Source organism: Antedon mediterranea, chromosome 2 (assembly GCF_964355755.1).
Source record: "Antedon mediterranea chromosome 2, ecAntMedi1.1, whole genome shotgun sequence".
Lineage (NCBI taxonomy): Eukaryota > Metazoa > Echinodermata > Crinoidea > Comatulida > Antedonidae > Antedon > Antedon mediterranea.
Genome location: NC_092671.1, coordinates 5,740,303 through 5,759,621, shown reverse-complemented (window position 1 = coordinate 5,759,621; position 19,319 = coordinate 5,740,303). Strand labels below are relative to the sequence as shown.

The 19,319-nt window shown below is 31.6% G+C and overlaps 1 protein-coding gene across 3 annotated transcripts; it reads left to right on the top strand.

The window, feature by feature from the left end:
* Window positions 1-145: 145 nt before the first annotated feature.
* Window positions 146-18,517, top strand: LOC140040163 (cytoplasmic dynein 1 intermediate chain 2-like). 3 transcript variants are annotated; one of them, XM_072085877.1, is made up of 16 exons: window positions 146-179; window positions 2,009-2,130; window positions 3,679-3,784; window positions 4,104-4,194; window positions 4,797-4,918; window positions 5,218-5,232; window positions 10,325-10,408; window positions 10,970-11,126; window positions 11,566-11,665; window positions 12,248-12,373; window positions 13,554-13,700; window positions 14,129-14,242; window positions 14,506-14,784; window positions 15,217-15,357; window positions 15,762-15,887; window positions 16,219-18,517. In XM_072085877.1, exons 2-16 carry the CDS (start codon window positions 2,032-2,034, stop codon window positions 16,321-16,323), a joined length of 1,812 nt encoding a protein of 603 aa, XP_071941978.1. In that variant the 5' UTR covers window positions 146-179; window positions 2,009-2,031; the 3' UTR covers window positions 16,324-18,517. The 3 variants fall into 3 exon arrangements, with proteins under 3 accessions (XP_071941978.1, XP_071941980.1, XP_071941979.1); XM_072085878.1 differs by lacking the exon at window positions 146-179 and adding an exon at window positions 465-511 and having other exon boundaries at window positions 2,012-2,130; XM_072085879.1 differs by lacking the exon at window positions 5,218-5,232.
* Window positions 18,518-19,319: the final 802 nt, after the last annotated feature.

The window sequence follows — 19,319 nt, the reverse complement described above, 5'->3', positions numbered from 1 at the left end:
AACAAACTTATAATTATTTGGTTTTATAAATTTAAACTAAAAATAAATATAATATTTTAAATATATTATTAACTGGTTAAAATATACTACTAAAAATACAAATTAATACTCACGTTCACCTTTCAGCGCGAGCGCGACTGGAGAGTGGAGCCTAGGCTACATAAGGATTTCAGAATTGGGTGTGTATTATTTAGATTTAAACAATGATTTATAGATCTTTTAAACTATTGTTTATCTTTATTGATACCGAATAAATAAAGTAAATTAAACGTGCCCTATCATATGTATAAGTTATTGTAGGGAGTATTTCGGTCAGCTAAACTCGCTTTACAATTTACCAATATGCTTTCCCCCTGAACACGGCTAGCCGGTAGAAAGGCTGAGAGAGTGACGTTCAGTCACCGTGGTGCCTGTGCTGTCTCTGGCGACATCGGGCCTAGCATTGCGTATTGTTAATTAGCCTATACTGGATTATCGAAGATATGCGATTCGTAAAAATACTACCTCACAAGTAACTTAAAAACGATATAGTCATGCCCTAATTATGTAATAATAAAGCATTCAACATTGAATAGATAGGCCTAGACTAGCTTATTTATGCTAGAGAGTAGACTACGGCGGCCCTATCTTATCTAGCCTAGAGTACTAGTAGGCTAATTGTTTTAGTTATTTATTTTATTTAAAAAAATGTTTAATTCATTATCATAATTATATGCCTAGGCCTATATTGTAATAAAAAGTAGGCATTTACAGCATTTAACACAACTCACTCAGATTCTGATAAGTGATATGTATATTTCACACACATTGTACATTTGATACTATTAATTACTAACCATGTACTTTTAACTCCAGAATTACTACTACTGACTAATACAGTGCCATAAACATAGTCTTACTATTTCTGGGGTACTCTACTACTAGGCCTACTAAAGTCACTGTATTATACTATATGTTATAACCTATAAATCACAAATCATCCAAATATTTATGCTGTACTACTGTAAAATAATAAACATACACATCAATGATGCGATGCAATGCAATTAGCATGATGGTTTTAAAAGGTTTCGATCCAAGTCGGCCCTAAACCGTCTCGGCCAAAGTCAAGTCGGCCCCAAGTCAAGTCGGCCTCAAGTCAACTCGGCCTCAAGTCAACTCGGCCTCAAGTCAACTCGGCCTCACGTCAACTCGGCCAAAAAATAATCGGTCAACTCGGCCCCGTTAAAGTATGGAACGCAAAAAGTGCAAATGAAGGGGATTGATAAAATAATATTTCTTCACAATTTTTTAACTATGAATAATTCTGACTTTTAATGAATATTATTATTTAGACAATAATATATTTAGCAAAAAAAATAGGAATGATTTCACCAACTTTCCTTTATTTACGTTTAATAAAATTTCGTAGCTGAGCCTCCCTGCGCGTTTGCCAGCTTTTTCGATATCTACAACTGCTATGTGTTTTCGCTGACCGGGGGATTCCCCTTTTTTAAAAACGCAAATCATGCACAAAAACGATGTACGATCATTTTTTCTATGGCCAAATGGTGGAACGTAGGCCTCCGTCTTCGATTTCCTAAAATACGGTACCTGCACGTGTTTTTTGTAACACGCGGGTACTTCTATTCATATCGGCAATGAGTTCATTTTTTTATATATTATATTTTTTATTTCTTCATTTTTTTTAAAACGTGGATAGTAAGAATCGTAATAATATTAAGCACTTTTTGCGTTCCATACTTTATTGTGGCCGAGTTGACCGATTAGTTTTCGGCCGACTTGACGTGAGGCCGAGTTGACTTGAGGCCGAGTTGACTTGGGGCCGACTTGACGTGGGGCCGACTTGACTTTGGCCGAGACGGTTTGGGGCTGACTTGACCTGCACCCAGCATGATATATGATAATACAAATTTACAGTACTGTATCCTATTCAAATAATACTGTACTATACTTTGTTTATGCAAACATTCAATTCGCCAATAATTACATAATTTATTTTTTACAGAAGTTTTTCCAAGATAAGATATCATGTCTGACCGAAAAGCTGAATTAGAAGCAAAGAAAAAAAGGCTTCAGGAAATTAGGGATTTGAAAAAGAAAAAGGATGAGGACAAACGAAAGAAAGAGGTAAGTTAACAAAAATTTATACATTTTAATATTTATGTTTCTATATAATATAATAATATAATAATCATTCATGAACCGTCAGCATTTGAGTAACTTGTAGTTTCTAGGTCAACTTTGATTGGAGGATCTAAACAGTACAGAAAAACCCTTATGTACTCTACAATGGAAAACCTTGTATACAATATACTATACATGGGAAATTCCTATGGGAAATCCCTATACATGGGAAATCCCCAGGAGATATTCTATGTTCTATAAAAGTAATTTTATATATAAAGTTAAGTAAAATTCCTCCTACTCAATATATGTGTGATAACTCTTTCACTATAAAAAAATACTAAAATGTGGTTTTATATGTAAGATGATCTTGTTGCCACTCCCACATTCCTTATGAATTATTAATTCTTTAAGTTCAAGTTTCACAGTTGTCAAAATATGGTTAAAACTCTCTACAAATTTACCACATAAATGAAAACTGCCATGATTTTCTGATACTCTAGAATATGGAAAGCATTCAGGGATTTTAGCCTTTTCATGCACACATGATAACATGTTTAACATCAATGTCAATACATTAGTAAACACATTTATTTATTTCAATTCTTATCTTACTACAGTAGGTTTAATCGTCTGATTCCCACTCTGCAGTTTATGTCCAATTAAACAATTTTGTGTTTCCTTGAAGAAAATATTTAGAACTTAAACCTGTTTTGACCTCTTTTCAACAAGGAAATAAAAGTACATCTGTCTGTATAGAAATAGTTTGTTTATTACTGTGCTATAAATTTTAGCAATCTTTTTTCTTTGCCAAGTTGGTATCACTTTATGGTTCTCAAATTCTATCAGGTGATGACGTCTGTCAGGTGATATGACGTGATGTGACGTGGGCTTTTAACAAGTTGAAGTTGAATTTCTACATATCCAATTTTTTGTCATATGCCCAATTAAAGAAAGGCAGACACTTAATTTAAATCAAAAAAGCTATCTAAAATCATCCAATACTGAAATGAAAACTGTATTTGTTAATGTAAATGTTGGTACTATGCAAATTATCCAAATATGATTTATAATTGTTATTGCAATTAGATTAGAAGTAATAAATTCACATCTTATTTACTTATGCAAATTATCAGAATTAATATGAGAATGCTAATGCTAATTACACTAAATCAATCTCAATGTATTACAAATGAATACAACTGTACATGTATTGATTAAATTCTTGTTTTGTGGCCTAGATGTACTGTTAGTGTAATAGTGCCCAAGTTTAAGGTTGCTGCTGGCTTCAGATTTACATTTACACCCAAGCCCTCCTGGCCGACAGGGTGAAAACGTAATCAGTTAAGTCAAGGCAGTGGAGTAATGGCTATGAGTGAGATTGGGTCAAAAGTGCATATGACCTGGTGACCAATCTCCTAAAATTAATTAAACAATCTCCTAAAATTATGTATCCAAAGTTACACAATTAATAAGTTCAGTTTATAAATCAGCATACTTTAGAATTCAAATGAGTTTCTTTTTAATTACAATTTGAATTAATATTTCTAGGAATCTATTAAGGCTACTACGGCGGCAGTAACACTTTCAGAATCTGAACTTGAAAGAAAACGAAGAGAAGCAGATGAACTTCTACGTGGCATTCTACCAGAAGTTTGTAAGTGTGCCATGTATGTTATTATAATTATTAATGAAGACTAAATATTTGGACACACCCCATATCAACATCCAGTACATTTTGAATAAAATAAGAAATGCACTTTGAACAATTCTGGACGTGGCATTGGTCTTCATTGGCATTGGTCTTCAGTGGCATTGGTCTTCAGTGGCTGATTCAGGATTAGTGGGCAGGGGCCTACTATAGGGCCTAAAAATGGTGACAATACTGATCTTTTCATAGCTTCATATAATTGGAATTTTCAAAAATTTAGGATAATGCTTTTTTAATTAAAATTTAAATTTGTATTATTTTTTAGCTTCTGCCGATTCTACATCTGTAAACGCTGCTAGTCCAAACAAAATTCAAATCAAGAAAACAAACGATGAAACTGCTGCTCAACAGTTTTCGTGAGTTATGAACAGTAGAACCCTTCATTTGGGGCATCTATATTCAGTGGAACTCCTATTCAGGGGAAACTCCTATTCAGGGGAAACTCCTATTCAGGGGAAACTCCTATTCAGTGGAAACTCCTATTCAGGGGAAACTCCTATTCAGGGGAAACTCCTATTCAGGGGAAACTCCTATTCACGGGAAACTCCTATTCAGGGGAAACTCCTATTCAGGGGAAACTCCTATTCAGGGGAAACTCCTATTCATGGGAAACTCCTATTCAGGGGAAACTCCTATTCAGGGGACACCCTATAAGTAGACACTTCCAGTGACACGAATAAGGAGCATTAGGTTTCAACAGTACAGTTAATTTAGGGAATACTTTGTCAGGTCCTGAAAGTGTCCCCTTGGTAACGCTCCCCTACAGTAACACTCTGAACCGAACCAAGAAATAGACAATTTGAAATTGATGACTTGATTTTCACTCCAGAGGAATATCTGAAAGTGCATGTAGTAGATGAATCCTCAATTTGAGTATTAAGATGTACATTTGTTACCATAATTCAGACTTAAAAAGTAAATTATATCCCTTCAATTCATGTTTCTTTTCTTTATGCAGTAGCCCAAAAAGAAAGTTAAAGCTTGGCATGTCTTCAGTAAATCTGGCTGGATTTCCACCTAAAGAGCTAGTCACTTACGCTAAAGAAACTCAAACACCAGTGGAGGACAAAGAACAAGATGGTAAGTAATGACTATTATCTTCTTTTTATTTGTTCTCTTTTTTTTTTAACTTCTAGATAGCATTATCACTAAATATTATTATTATTATACTGTAGATTAGATGCTACTACCTGTACAGTAATAACATATTTAACATAGTTGTCTCTTTTACACCATTACAAATTAGTTTGTTCTTTATATATTATAATATTAATTATATAATTATAATATCATTGTTGTAGAAGCATACTTTTCAATATTATAATCTCTTTTCATTTTTTTTCCAATATTTCTTTAATTTATGTTGTTTTCTCTTGTAGTCATGACCTCTGAAGGTATTATAGAGTATTTATTATTATTTTCTTTTTCTCTTTTGCTTTGGGAAATTCTGTTCTTTTCGGTAGATACTATGATTTAGAAAATGCAACAAATCTTGTTTAAAGCGATATGTTTGGTTAGTTTTTTCCAACTCAACACATCATTCATTTCTAAGAAAAAGGGTTTTCACCTTATATAATAGCGATTTATATCAAAATCAATGATCAACGATTCTACAAAGTTGCAAATTGGTACATCACAAATATCAAGGAATATTTGCCAACCATAGAAATGTTACCTTGGAAGTTATAATAAGTTAAATCTACCTTCAACGCTCAAAATTTGTAATTTGAGGTGCAATATTAGTGCTTATTTAATATCCTGTACGTGCAGATATTATATTTTCTTGTATTTGTCATCAACTATGCAACATACAAAGGTAAAGAAGTTTTGAACAGGAACATGTTGCTTATAAATTTATAACAATTTATAGTTCTCCAAACATGTTGATTTAAACTTGAAAATTGTTTTAAAGTAGGGTTTGTTTTAAGATCTGTCTGCACTATCAAACTTTAAATGTGATGTGCCCATATATGGACATAATGATGTTATAAATACCGTATTTCAGCATTTTGTCAAACTAGTTTGATAGTGTAGACAGAGCTTACTCAAATAATTTGACGGTTTAAAAAATGTTTTTACATTTATTCTCGTTTATATCCTGTTGGGTAAATGTTTTGATTGTTTTAATAAATTTTTAACCGTAACTTTATCTTTACTATTTGAATATTTACCTTTACTAAGTTTTAAATTAGTAGCAGCAAATTAGTAGGTAGTGTCAATAGCTTCTAAGGGATAATAACAGTCTAATAAATTGTTATTAGTAGCTTAATTTTCTTATTGTAAGCATTTCTTTCGGTTTTTGTTTTATGTTTTTTTTGTGTATTTTATATTTATTTAACCTTGTTTTCTAACAAATTTATGGTTTTGTGAAAAACATAAGTAAACATCATTTAACCAACATAAATAATGTTAATGTGCGGTTATGATATCTTATATCTTTTTATAAAAATGAAATGTATGACAAAAGATAGCACATTAAATATATATTTAAAACTGTCCATTCCAAATTTTCCTCAGTTTCCAGTTAAGCTTAAGGACCTATAATAAATACATTTAACATTTGTTGTAGTACTGAAGTACCCTGTTGACTTAAATCTGCCATCATCATAATTTATTAAACATAATTTACTGTATCACTGCAATAACAAATTTGGAGACAAACAATTTCTTGTCTTGCACAATAATTTGTTGTGTTACATATACTTTCACTATTGTAAATTTATGAAAGTCTGCAGTGATTCAAATTACAAAATCTAGATGTGATTGGGTTAAATGCCAAGCTTTGTAAAACTAAGCATTGGTCTCTTTATTCCTATGAGAACTTAAAGGAGTTGTTTTTACACCATAAGGCCTCTTAAAACTACCATCTCTTCACTCCTAATGTAACAAAAGTACATTAGAGAATATGTGTACAGTATGAGTACATACATGTGTCAGTTTCAATGTCCTTGCTACTATACAGTACAAAATTGATTGGCAGGTAGGATTAAGGATTCAGATCCTTCAGGATCCAGAAAAGTGTCTCATTATTAATATTAATAAGTGTGTCCCCTGAAAAGGGTGTCCCAAGATAGTAGTTCTAAAGTTCAGGTGAATTTGAGTATTTTGTTAAAGCAATAATACAAATTTGGTGTTTTTGCACCATGCACTACTCCTTTAATCTCGATTTCCTCACTGTTAAAACAAGAACTGACCACCTTCAGCTTTACAAGAAAATATGTGATGAAAGTGATGAATTCTCATAGGATTCATGCCTTTATAATGAAGAATTTTTTAATTAAAATTTCAAAGATAATTCCGTTGTTTTTTGTGCAGCATAAATCTTGCATGCTCTGTTAATAATACCTGCCATATATATGCATTTTATTTGATCATGCCATCTTTAGTACCCAGGCCTATCATCACCATTGCGTATCTCTGTCATTGTGTTGTACATGTTTTTGTCATTCATCATTGTTATTATCATTTTTTGCTTTATAGATGAGGGAAAACTTTGGGATTGGCTTGGTAAATGGCATCATTGCATGTTGAAATGTCCATTGCAATCATGCCTGATTTTGCCTGAAATTTGCTCTTTTAATTGTTTCATTAAATTTCATAACAAGCATCTGATTAACAACTTTTTCATTCTAATATTATTACTTTACTTTATTTCTATACATTCAGTTGCATCCTCAGATATGAGAAACAGAAAAACCCTTATATTTCTTTCTTTCTTCTTCTTTATTGTATCAAACAAAAACAATTTCAATACAAAAGGTAGCCAAGGTATAGCCGAAGCTAATCAAGCTTGGTACCTTTTATCTTAACTAACTTAAGCTACGAAATTAACAAATAAATAACAGAACTTAAAAGAAAATAAAAATTTGATAACGTCAAAAACAAAACAAAAAATGTTGAATAATAAATAAATAACATAACATAACATAAAGTGCTGTATGTACTATACTGTAATAAACAAAACCATATCAGTTCAATAGATAATATCTGATGAATTAACAATATATAAAACATTGTAAATTATAGATTATTCTTTTATATACTTAAATAAAAGTAATTCTTTAAGTTGTTTAGAGAAAGCAAATCTAGATGTAATTGTTCGTAATTCTAAAGGTAAATCATTCCAAATAACAGCACCAGAAAAAGAAATTCTAAATCGTCCACAGTAATTAGATTAGATTTAAAAAAAATGGTTTTATTAATCCAACAATGCATCTACTATAGTATATATTGAACAAAGCTATATCTCTTAATAAAAAATCTGACAATTTATATTTATTAAACTCAACTGAATCATCATTTTTAGAAAATAAAAACCTACATATTTGAAACCTAAATTATTATTATTAATATTTAATTTTCTTAAGTGGTAATTGGAATATATATTCCAGTGTACTTTTGTATCTAGGGATAGCAGTATGTTTGTTCATTAATATTCAAGGTTTTGGTATTGTAATGAAGTTAATTAAGGTTTGTTATTGAGAATAACCTTAATTATATATCAATCCTTGGGGTTGTAATATAATATACTAATAAACAACAATGATTTTGAATATTCAAAAATTTAAAAGTAAGACAGTGAAATCACCAGGGATGCTAAATTTACTTTGTTTAAATTAGCTTTTAGAAGCACAATAGAAATGGTGAACTTTAACCTTCTTTTCCAACATGCATCTTGTCCTTTTGAAAACAACAGATGTGATGTCTAATACACTTTTCACATCTACAAAATATAACAACTTGTAACAAGAGATTCACAGGACTCCTGTGAAATTTCGGGAGAAAAACACACTGATGAGAGGCCTGTTTTTGTTCAGAGATGTTCTGAATTTTTACTGCACACGAGTGTATTGCCCTGGTAATAAATTGACCAATCAAAGTAATCAAATAGTTCGCAACTATGTTTTGCGTATGCTTGTGTGAAAACGTGTAATAAGTCGGGATATCAAACCTGGTTACAACTTGTTACAATTTATGCAGATGTGAAAAGGGTATTAATTTCTTTGGCCAAATTTTTAGATGAGGGATATTAATTAAAAGAAAAAGGAGACAGAAAACCCCTATTATGAAGACACCTGAACAAAGTGACCCCTTAATAGGGGTGTTCCAAAGAGGGGTTTTGCTGTATCCTAGAAAAATGTTGCCTTTGGACCTATACTAATAAAAATTTGTCAGTTTGGAATATACAGTTTTTAAGTCATATTCTTTAAAAACTACAATACAGTAAGTCTAATTTAAAATAACTCATTAACGTTGACCTTAACAGATGATTAGTTTCTAGATTAATTACTAATTTAGTCATTATATTTATATTAAAGTCTTTGCCAAAATATCTTCTTAATATTAAAGATGCACTGTTGCCGTGAACTTGAATTTGATATGATAATATTTAAATATTCCTAACCTAAAAGATTAAATTGGAGTAGCCGAAAAAAATATATTATGTGATGCTATTTTTAGAACCAATACAAAATTGGAGTTGTGGCTCGGTGGTTATGATGTTTGGCTAGCAATCCAAAGGTACTGGGTTCAAGTCCTGTCAGGATTTTTTTCTAATTACAATTTATAACTCCACTCCCAAAAACTTGAGAGCTTGTTTATGTATGTCTTGTGAAGGATAATGAATTAATTCACTTACAGTATGGGCAACAAAAACAAAAGAAATATTAAGAATAAAATTAGATTTTGAAAACATAGTCTAATTTATTAGTTTTGTTTCAAACCAGTATTGCATATTTATGATTTCATATTATTCAGTAAAGTGATTCACCAAAGGTCAGCACAGGTCAAACAGGTGTCTGTGTTTGCTCGCTTTCCTCACTATGTTTTAGTATAGGATTATGGGATGTAATCATCGAATTGTTAGCTGATGAAAGTGCATGATAGATTGTTACAATTAGTGTCTTAATTGGTAAACAGAAAATTGACAGTCTACGAAATGAGTTTAAACATAATGTTTTTATCAATCTCATTCATGCCTCGGAAATGTACTGTATGTACTCATAATTAGTAGATTGCATTGTAGATTATGAATCTAGGTAACAAGTCGGCAATTAACATTTCCAACAATCAATGGGTTTTACCCAACCAAAGCCTTAATGTATTTGTGTAAAATAAAAAAAAAGCTATTGCGGTTCAATGGACAATATTGTTTAAAGAATATTATGATATATTGTATTGTTTAGAAAAATGAGTTTACACAAATACAAATGTATGTGCATGATAGGAGTTTTTGTAAATAAAAATGCATTTATCAATGCCCGTTTCAATAGCTTGTACATTGCACACATACTTTGTCTATGATTTGAAACTAACTCGAGTCATATGCTATGTGAAACAACCTTATTAATTGATTTTGTCTAGGACAGAGCTTGTGAAGTGCATGCCAGGGTATATCTCTATGATATGTCAACCATTATTTTTGTGAGTTTAAGTAAAATTTTGTTAAAATAAATTATAATATAACTGTACATGATTTGTTCTTAGACGAAGATGATATAGCAGAACCTGTTGTGCAGCAGCCAGAACCAGAAGAACCGCAACCAGAAGAGAAAGAAGAGGAACCTGAAGGTACTTTCATTTTTTACTTCGACTTGGCAGGTTCTAGACGATGATTTGGCTTATGACATGTCATAATTGAGCTTGAATGCAGCTGGTTGTGCTATGCAAAAAGAAACTTAAAATTCAAAAGTCAAATTTACATGCAACATTTTGGTCACAAATTTTACTTTCTCCAAGATGTCCTTTGAGCTTGATTCCCACTAGGATGCAATGCAAAGTGATAGAAGAGTATATTCTTACGTTTCATCTACGTTGTAGCAGAATTTTTCTTTAGAGGGAACCAAGCTTTATGGTCTTATTAATATAGTAATTAATCAGTTTAAAAAACATTTAAAAGCACTATATTTCAAAGAATGTTACGATACTAATTGATGTGAAGCGCCGCTGATTATAATTAAATGTTGTATAAATGTGCGCTATACAAGTAATAATAATAATAATAATATTCTGTTGACAAACCTAACCATGATTGTCCTGAGAAAATATAATTTAATAAAACATTTTTCTAACGTACAATTGTAATACTTCCTATAATTCCATCCTGTATTTTCTATTGTATTGTTTTTTTAGTGGTAAAAGAGTTGACCAGCGATGAAAAACAACAGATCGTTAATTCAAGTGACTTCCTTTCATTTTTCGACCGTGCTTCCCGAGTCATGGAGAGGGCGCTCTTTGAAGAATCTGACATTTTCATGGACTACACAGGAGAAGAACGAGACAGAGAAGGGTGAATTTTTTAAAACTATTATTTGTGTATCTTTATATTCATTATTTCATGTTTTTTGTGATCAGCGATTTATTAAAACATGATGTATATATATTAGTTATCCACCAAATCCTTGTGGTAGAGATTTAAACCCCTGATAGTGGTGGATCCAGTGGGGTAGCCTTTGGGGTAGGTAGTCTTGTCCCGTTTGACAGAATATTATTATTATGATGTTAGTGCTCCCTGGTCATCCCTTGCCTATAGGGTTGTAATCCTTCATTTTATTTTACATGACTAAAGCTCTGTCCACGCTATCAAACTTTATGTGACAAAAAAATGTGATGTGCCCATATATGGACATGATGATGTAATAGCACTACCATATATGAGCACATCACTTTTTTTGTCAAACAAGTTTAATAGTAAGATTAGTTTATTTGATTTAATTTTTTTCCCCCAGAGATAAGGATGCTAGTGCTAAACTTTCACTTAATAGACAGTTTTTTGATGACAGATGGTCAAAGCATCGAGTAGTGTCCAGTTTAGATTGGTCAAATCAGGTATGACTAATTTTTAACATGTATTTTTTATTGGCAGCTGTAAAATCTATCCTAAGTATTTAAAATATATGATATTTGAAAGTTAAATTTTAAGTAAGCAAAATAATCTTCATGAAATTATTTGAAGATATTATAATATAATAGTTTTAAGGTATTGTATAATTATGTAACATAGTGGGCAAAGCTATGTATAAACTTGAATTGGTGATCAAAATTCTTTAAAATTCTTGCAATTGAAATCAAGTAAAATATGTAAACATAGTCTCCTAATGAACAACGTAAGCCGGTTCGGCCATTATAGATTAAGGTATATTTCGTGCCTAGCTTACCTGGATAAACCGACAATAGACCTTTCTCCTCGAAGAGCGAGATATAACTCAAAAAGTATAAATTTTCATTGAACACCCCTCTCCACAAATGGTATAGTCCATAAACTATGCCCTTACTTTATTTAACTGCTTATCGACTGAATGGGTATAAACTCTATTTTGGTTATTTCTACCAAACTGCTTATTGAGTGAATGAGTATATTTTATTATTGAAATATTTATGACTGTATTTTGGTTATCTGTTGTTGTTTAGTATCCTGAACTATTGGTAGCATCTTATAATAACAATGAGGAATCACCACATGAACCTGATGGCGTTGCTCTTATATGGAACATGAAGTTCAAGAAAACCACACCAGAATACATCTTCCACTGTCAGGTGAGACAATAGAAAATAAACGAATGTGCAATACTCGGGGTACAGCGAAAGAAGCTGTATACAGACGTATACAGTTAGAAAGTTAAAGAAAAATAGGTTTCGCCAGGGCTCGAACCGGGACCTTCTGCGTGTTAAGCAGACTTGACAACCACTACACTACGAAACCTCTTACATTGAAATTGTGGGTTACAGAAAGTTTTTTAATCCATTTAAATTACAAATAAATGGTAATAAGCACAAAGCAAAATAAACATGTGTAAAAGTGATAATTACCGATTACACAAAATAAGTATTTTAAAAAATAATAATAAGATATACTGTGTATAATTATCATATTGCGTATACAGTACTTTTCACCATAAAGTTAAAAAAAAAAGGTTTAGCCCGGGCTCGAACCAGGTACCTTCTGCGTATTGAGCAAACGTGATAACCACTACGCCAAGAAGCCGCATATAACCATATAACTACATAACGCTGTGGTGTGTGTCACACATTGTGGATTCTTAATTAAACAAATTAATTAACAAAAGATTAAAAATCCGGCTCTATAGCTTTGAGGACATGTCCCTGTAGTATGTTCATGCCAAATCCCAGCTCAATACTACAACTAATAAGGGAGGAGTAGTACTTTAAAAATCGCACTTTTTACTCAATAGTGTCCAGATGGTGGAGGAGAAAATGAGTAAGTACTAGACTCGGGTACCCCGAGTAAAAATCTAAAGCTCCGTCTACACTATCAAATTTTATGTGACAAAAAAATTTATTGTGCCCATATGGACATCATGATGTCATGTCACTACCATATTTGAGCATTACTGTCATATTTGGGCACATCACACTTTTTTTGTAAAACTAGTTTTTTTGTCAAAAGCTGCGTTAAAGCAACTTAAAGTTCCTAAGTTATTAATGGCTGTCCATACAGATTTTGCAGCGCTTTAGAGCTTTGAGTTGAACCAGCACATTTATAGAATATACACCAGCCCTTTGGATCTGTATAGTGACCTTTCAGATATAAACACAAGATTTTATGCTACTTTCATACAAATTTAAACTCCTCTTTTAATTAGATACTATGATTTGATCGTTTTTCCAATTTAATAGGACATTTACACTTTATCATTACATATATTTAATATATAAAAGTGTAAAAACCTATTCATATTTTTAAATTACTTTGTAGTCACCTGTAATGTCAGCGTCATTTGCACGCTTCCATCCTAATTTGGTAGTTGGCGGTACATATTCCGGTCAGATTGTATTATGGGACAACAGAAGTTATAAGAGAACACCAGTACAGAGGACACCCTTGTCAGCTGCCGCTCACACGGTAAGTTAAATTTATTCTGCTGAAAGCATTGTTAATAACAGCAGGTGTTTTCTTTTGATAGTCAGGTGTTCATGTTCCTCTGTCTAGAGCCAGCTCCTGTTCCAATGTGCCATAAAAACAGGCCTAAACTATTTGTCTTGTTGCCAATCCATGTCTGTCTAGTGTAGGTCCATTATTATTATGTCCTCAATCATGTTTAAAAGATTTTTTGTATAAAAATGTTTGAATATCTAAAATACTAAAACTAGATTATATCATATTTGATTCTTTTGAATTTAGGCTTCATGTCTTTCTACTTGCCTTGTACTCTCTACCACATTTGGCCTAATGGTAGTGTCCAAAGTAAAACCATGATGAAATCATGTTATGTAATGTGTTTATAATAGTGTTTTGTTATAATCATTAAATGTGACCAATTTATTCAACAGCATCCAGTATACTGTGTAAGTGTTCTTGGAACCCAGAATGCCCACAACTTGATCAGCGTGTCGACGGATGGTAAAATGTGTTCATGGAATCTAGACATGCTCTCTCAACCGCAGGTAACTTGTTGGCTTTCACTTCTCTCGTTGGATTCTTAAATTAAAAACATTTAGGACATCATAGATAGTCCAGGGATGGATCTGAGATCTAACCCTGTTTATGTGTATACTTTTCAATATATATTTTTTCGTTTTTTTTCTATGAATAACATGATTAAAATTACAAAATGGCCTATTCAAAATCTGATTTTATTACTCTTCATTTTTGCTTTAAAATACATCTTTAAAATCAACATTCTCAACAATTTATCTTCATTTTGTAGGACAGCATGGAACTCCAACATAAACAATCAAAACCTGTCGCAGTTACCTGCATGGATTTCCCAACAAACGATGTGAACAATTTTGTAGTTGGCAGCGAAGAGGGCGCTGTTTATAATGCCAGTAGGCATGGTAGCAAGGCAGGCATTAATGAGGTGTTCGAAGGCCATCAAGGACCTGTCACTGGTATTGATTGTAACCATGTACAAGGGCAGATTGACTTTTCTCACCTGTTTTTGACGTCATCATTCGATTGGACCATTAAACTGTGGAGCACAAAGGTACTTTTGAGATCTGTTTATGGACGTTATAGAGCCCAATATAAATTGTAGTTTCCATGATTGCACCAAATTCCATCATCTCTCGAACAAACAGGTTTCGTAACAGCTTTTTTTCAGCTTCCATTCGGGCACTTTGTAATTGTTTTGTTAGTTTTTTATTTATCTGTTTTTGTATATCTCAGTGCAAACATAATTTCTATGTATATTTTATATTAAAATTTTCCACTGATGAATGAATGAATATTAAAGTGGTAATTTTTAACTATTATTAATTTAAAAATGTTAAAAAAAGGAAAGTTTTACTCTTTATTGCACTAGTAATTTTATAAATTAAACAACCTCTTGTTTTCTTTGATATATACACATTTTATTTGCTATGATTATTTGTCCCCATCTAATATTGAAATATTTATTGATTTAATTTTTCAAAAGCAACAAAAACTAGTATATTCGTTTGAAGACAACAGTGATTATATATATGACGTAATGTGGTCACCTATTCACCCTGCACTCTTTGCGTCCGTTGATAGTATGGGCAGACTTGATGTCTGGAATCTTAATAACGACACTGAGGTAAGTAGTTTTATTGTTCAGTAACATCTCAATTAAAATTATAAACCATTGATTATTTGTTATTTTTAGGCATAAATTGTCTAAAGCCAATTTACACAGACGAGCGGTAACGGTAAGTGGAAAACTGTTGTCCCACACAGAATCTGTATCTATCCTCAGCAGAAACCGCCTATCCGTTGTGTATATATGATCATAAGGAATAACATAGATTTTTATGTTACCGCTCGTCTGTGTAAATTACTCTTAACACAGGTCCTATTATACATTATTATATATTATATTATTGACATAAATATGTAATACAATGCTTACTGTTAAATGTTGGTAATTTTAATGATTTAGATTTTGAATGATGTAGGGTTTTGTTACTGTGGTGGGTTTTTACATTATATTATTTTCTGTAGGTGCCAAGTGCTAGAGTAACTTTAGATGCTCAACCAGCAATAAACAGAGTACGGTGGGCACATTCTGGCTATCAAATAGCAGCAGGCGACGCAGATGGCCGTATATGGATATATGATGTAGGAGAAGTAAGTAAAACCATTCTAATTTTGTCATTGTATATAAGCATGAATGCATACAGACAATTATAAAAATTATAAATTATACTTTCTTTATATTTATATAGATTTCTTCAATTTCTTTTAGTGTATTTAAGAAGTGACTTTTTATTTGGTAGTAATGAATAAGCCTATTATCAAACTATAATGCTCCGTTCTAAAAATGTTATGCTCCAAAGGCTTTCAATCTGCATGATTGATTGAAAAGACAGTCTACACTTTGCTGTTTGGTTTCTTTTCAAAATTAATATTTGAAATTAATTTAAATAACAAATTTCCTTTTATTTAAACTCAAATACAGAGTTTTGCAACACCTAGAATGGATGAATGGTCAAGATTTGTACGTACATTAACAGATATCAAGGCTAATGCTGCTGATATGGAAGCTGATAGTTTAATGAGATGAAATTCCACACCGTACCCCTGACATTATGAACTGATGACCAATGTTCCATGTGCATTTTACAGTAAATTCTGCGGTTTGTCCTTTTTCGTTTATATTACTCATGCAGTGTGAGTGAATGTCCGATTACGTTGGTGCTGTGGATATATTGTGCTACCCTCTTTGATGAGTAATACGGAGGCGATGGTATTGAAAGGCAGTAGTAATGACATATATAAACATTCGATTGGCATGTTGCTGTATCATTAATGACAAAATTGAATTTATTATGTAATTCAACAATAACCAAGATATTGGAAAAATGTAGCTCTCTTGCCCGATGATGCGTTTAACCATAAGGTAATATAAACTCCAAGATGGTTTGATTTGCCTTCATGGGTTTCCATTAACTTAATGTTTAATAAAAATATAAGTAAAGCATAATTTATGTTGAAAAACTAAAAATTTAGTTATAAATTATAATGTGTTACATTATGTATATCAGATATAGACAGTAAATGTGTAATATTATTTTGTTGGTTTAGCCAACATTAATGTCATATACCGTGTATTGTCATCATTTACAGCCAGATAAACAGGACTGTAGAGTGATGTAAAATGTTAGAGCATGTTAAACAGTAAGATGAACCAAATTATGAATACAACTACTTGATATCTAGAAAAGATCTATCAAGCAGGCTTAATATTTTATAGTATGTGCTTAAATATATTCAATAAGTTTGTTTTAATTTATGTTTATAGTTTAGAAGTGCTTGTCCTGCTAAACTTTTTGGGTAGAACCTAGCAAATTGAGTATAGCACTTGAATATAATCCCCCCCCCCCCCATTTTTTTTGTTTTGGATAATACCATTTTTGTTATGTTTGTATTCTAGTTTTTTTATTTATACCCGGTCCAAAATAACCTATTTCATTCAAGTAAACAGTCTTTAGTAAAATAACAAAGGATTTTAGCAAGCATGTACAACTCATAAAATAATGTTAAATGAGATATGAATTATGGACATTAAGTCTATTGATTTAAATTATTATTATTTAAAAATAAATGATATTGCCATGTTATTATCATAGTATAAATCCCACCCTGTAAATGTTGCCAAATTTTTTATCAAGATCTTATGAGATTATACTAATTTGATATGATTTGTTGAAGTTATATTATTCGAATATGGCATCCACAATTATTGTGGAATAATTCTTTTTGTTTTTTAAAACAAACACATTTTTAAAGCACCTTTTATTTGTATTCTAATTATTATAATTTTGTAATTTTATTTTATGCTCTTCACTATCAAACTTTATGTGACAAAAAATGTGATGTGACTATATATGGACATGAGGATGTTATATCACTACCATATTTGATCATATCACTACCATATTTGGGCACATCACACTTTTTTTGGTCAAACTAGTTTGATAGTGTAGACAGAGCTTTAGATTTGAAACAATGTGTGCACATATGTATTATATTAAATACCTCAGTCAAATGTTTCTCCCTACTCTGACATAAACTGACTGTTGAGTACATTGATAACACTTTACGAACAAATTTGCAATTCGTTCTCGGCTGGGATTTGAACCCACAAATTCCTTTATACATTAAAGAAGCCAAGAACAAGTAATCAATTACCACTTTATATATACTAATGCACAGTATATACATTTTACATATTCAACCACAATTAATTAGCAGCATCTCAAATATTCCTTTTGTTTTTTGTTTAAATTTCAGACAAAACAGCTTAGATAAAATAAACTACAGTAATAGAATCCTTAGAATTAAATACATTTTTAGAATAAATTGTGGTGATAGCCATACAAACATTTTGTAACTCACACACTTGCATTTAGTTTACTTCCCCCTTATTTTATTTGTTTGGGACGGGTCAAGTTAATAATTAACTTGTTGTGTTTAGACGGTACTTAGAATTGTGTAAATTATATAGTGATATTTAATTCTTTAAAAAAAATATATTTGTTTTAATTTAAAAAATTGAAACAAGGTTGGATTTTATCATGTAGTGATAAATTACTCTTTTGAACAATTTTATTGAGATAAAATTATTTGTTCAAGTATTTTTAGTCGAGGCTAAATTGTGAGCAAATAATATATCTTATGTTGCCTTGTGGATTGTGTGTACAGTAAACTTGCTTTGGTTTACCTTTAAAAAAAATATGAGAAATTAAAATATCTATGTCAATAACAATTAATCTTTTATGTTTGATTCATTTAATTTTGTATGCTTCTACTTTATACTGTAGATGGTCGAATGTGCACAGTGGCGTAATAACGACTATGAGCGCTCACGGGCTAAACCCTGGGGCCTCAGAGCTTAAGGGGCCCCAGAGCATGAGAAGTCCAATGCAACTCTCCAGCACCTTTGCCTACTGTGTTACGCCACTGAGTGTGCACTTCATCAATGACTTTGCTATATAACGCCACTGAATATACTGTTTCTAATCAAATAATTATAAAATATTAAGATATAACTCCCATAATGTAAAGTGTATATTCATTGTTTTCAAGGTTTTATTTTTTTGGATCTCAATGGAGATACAAAAAAAAAGCGAAAAGATAAATCAAACCAATAAAGTAAAACAGCCAGAAAAATTAGGCAGAGCTTTCGGGCAACACTAGCCCTTTATTAATCATTTTTTTCAGTAATTTGCCTTTGGATTTATATATATATAGAATGTGTATACAAGTTATACATACTGCATTCAGAATTCTACTTATCTGATTACATAACTAATTAGAGAACATTGGAGATGCTGGTGACATTCTATCACTCACCAAGCAAATAAGAACAGGGTGGATTTGGATCAAAATTGATATAAGTCGATATGAAAGGTTATCAAATACAACCTGTAGGTGGCTAAATACTTTGTGATTATTTTGTGGACACTACGATATGCTTTTGTGTAAATAGTCGATGATTTATGCATGTTTGATAAACCCAGGGGCCACAGAGCTTAAGTGGCCCCAGAGTGGGCCCTA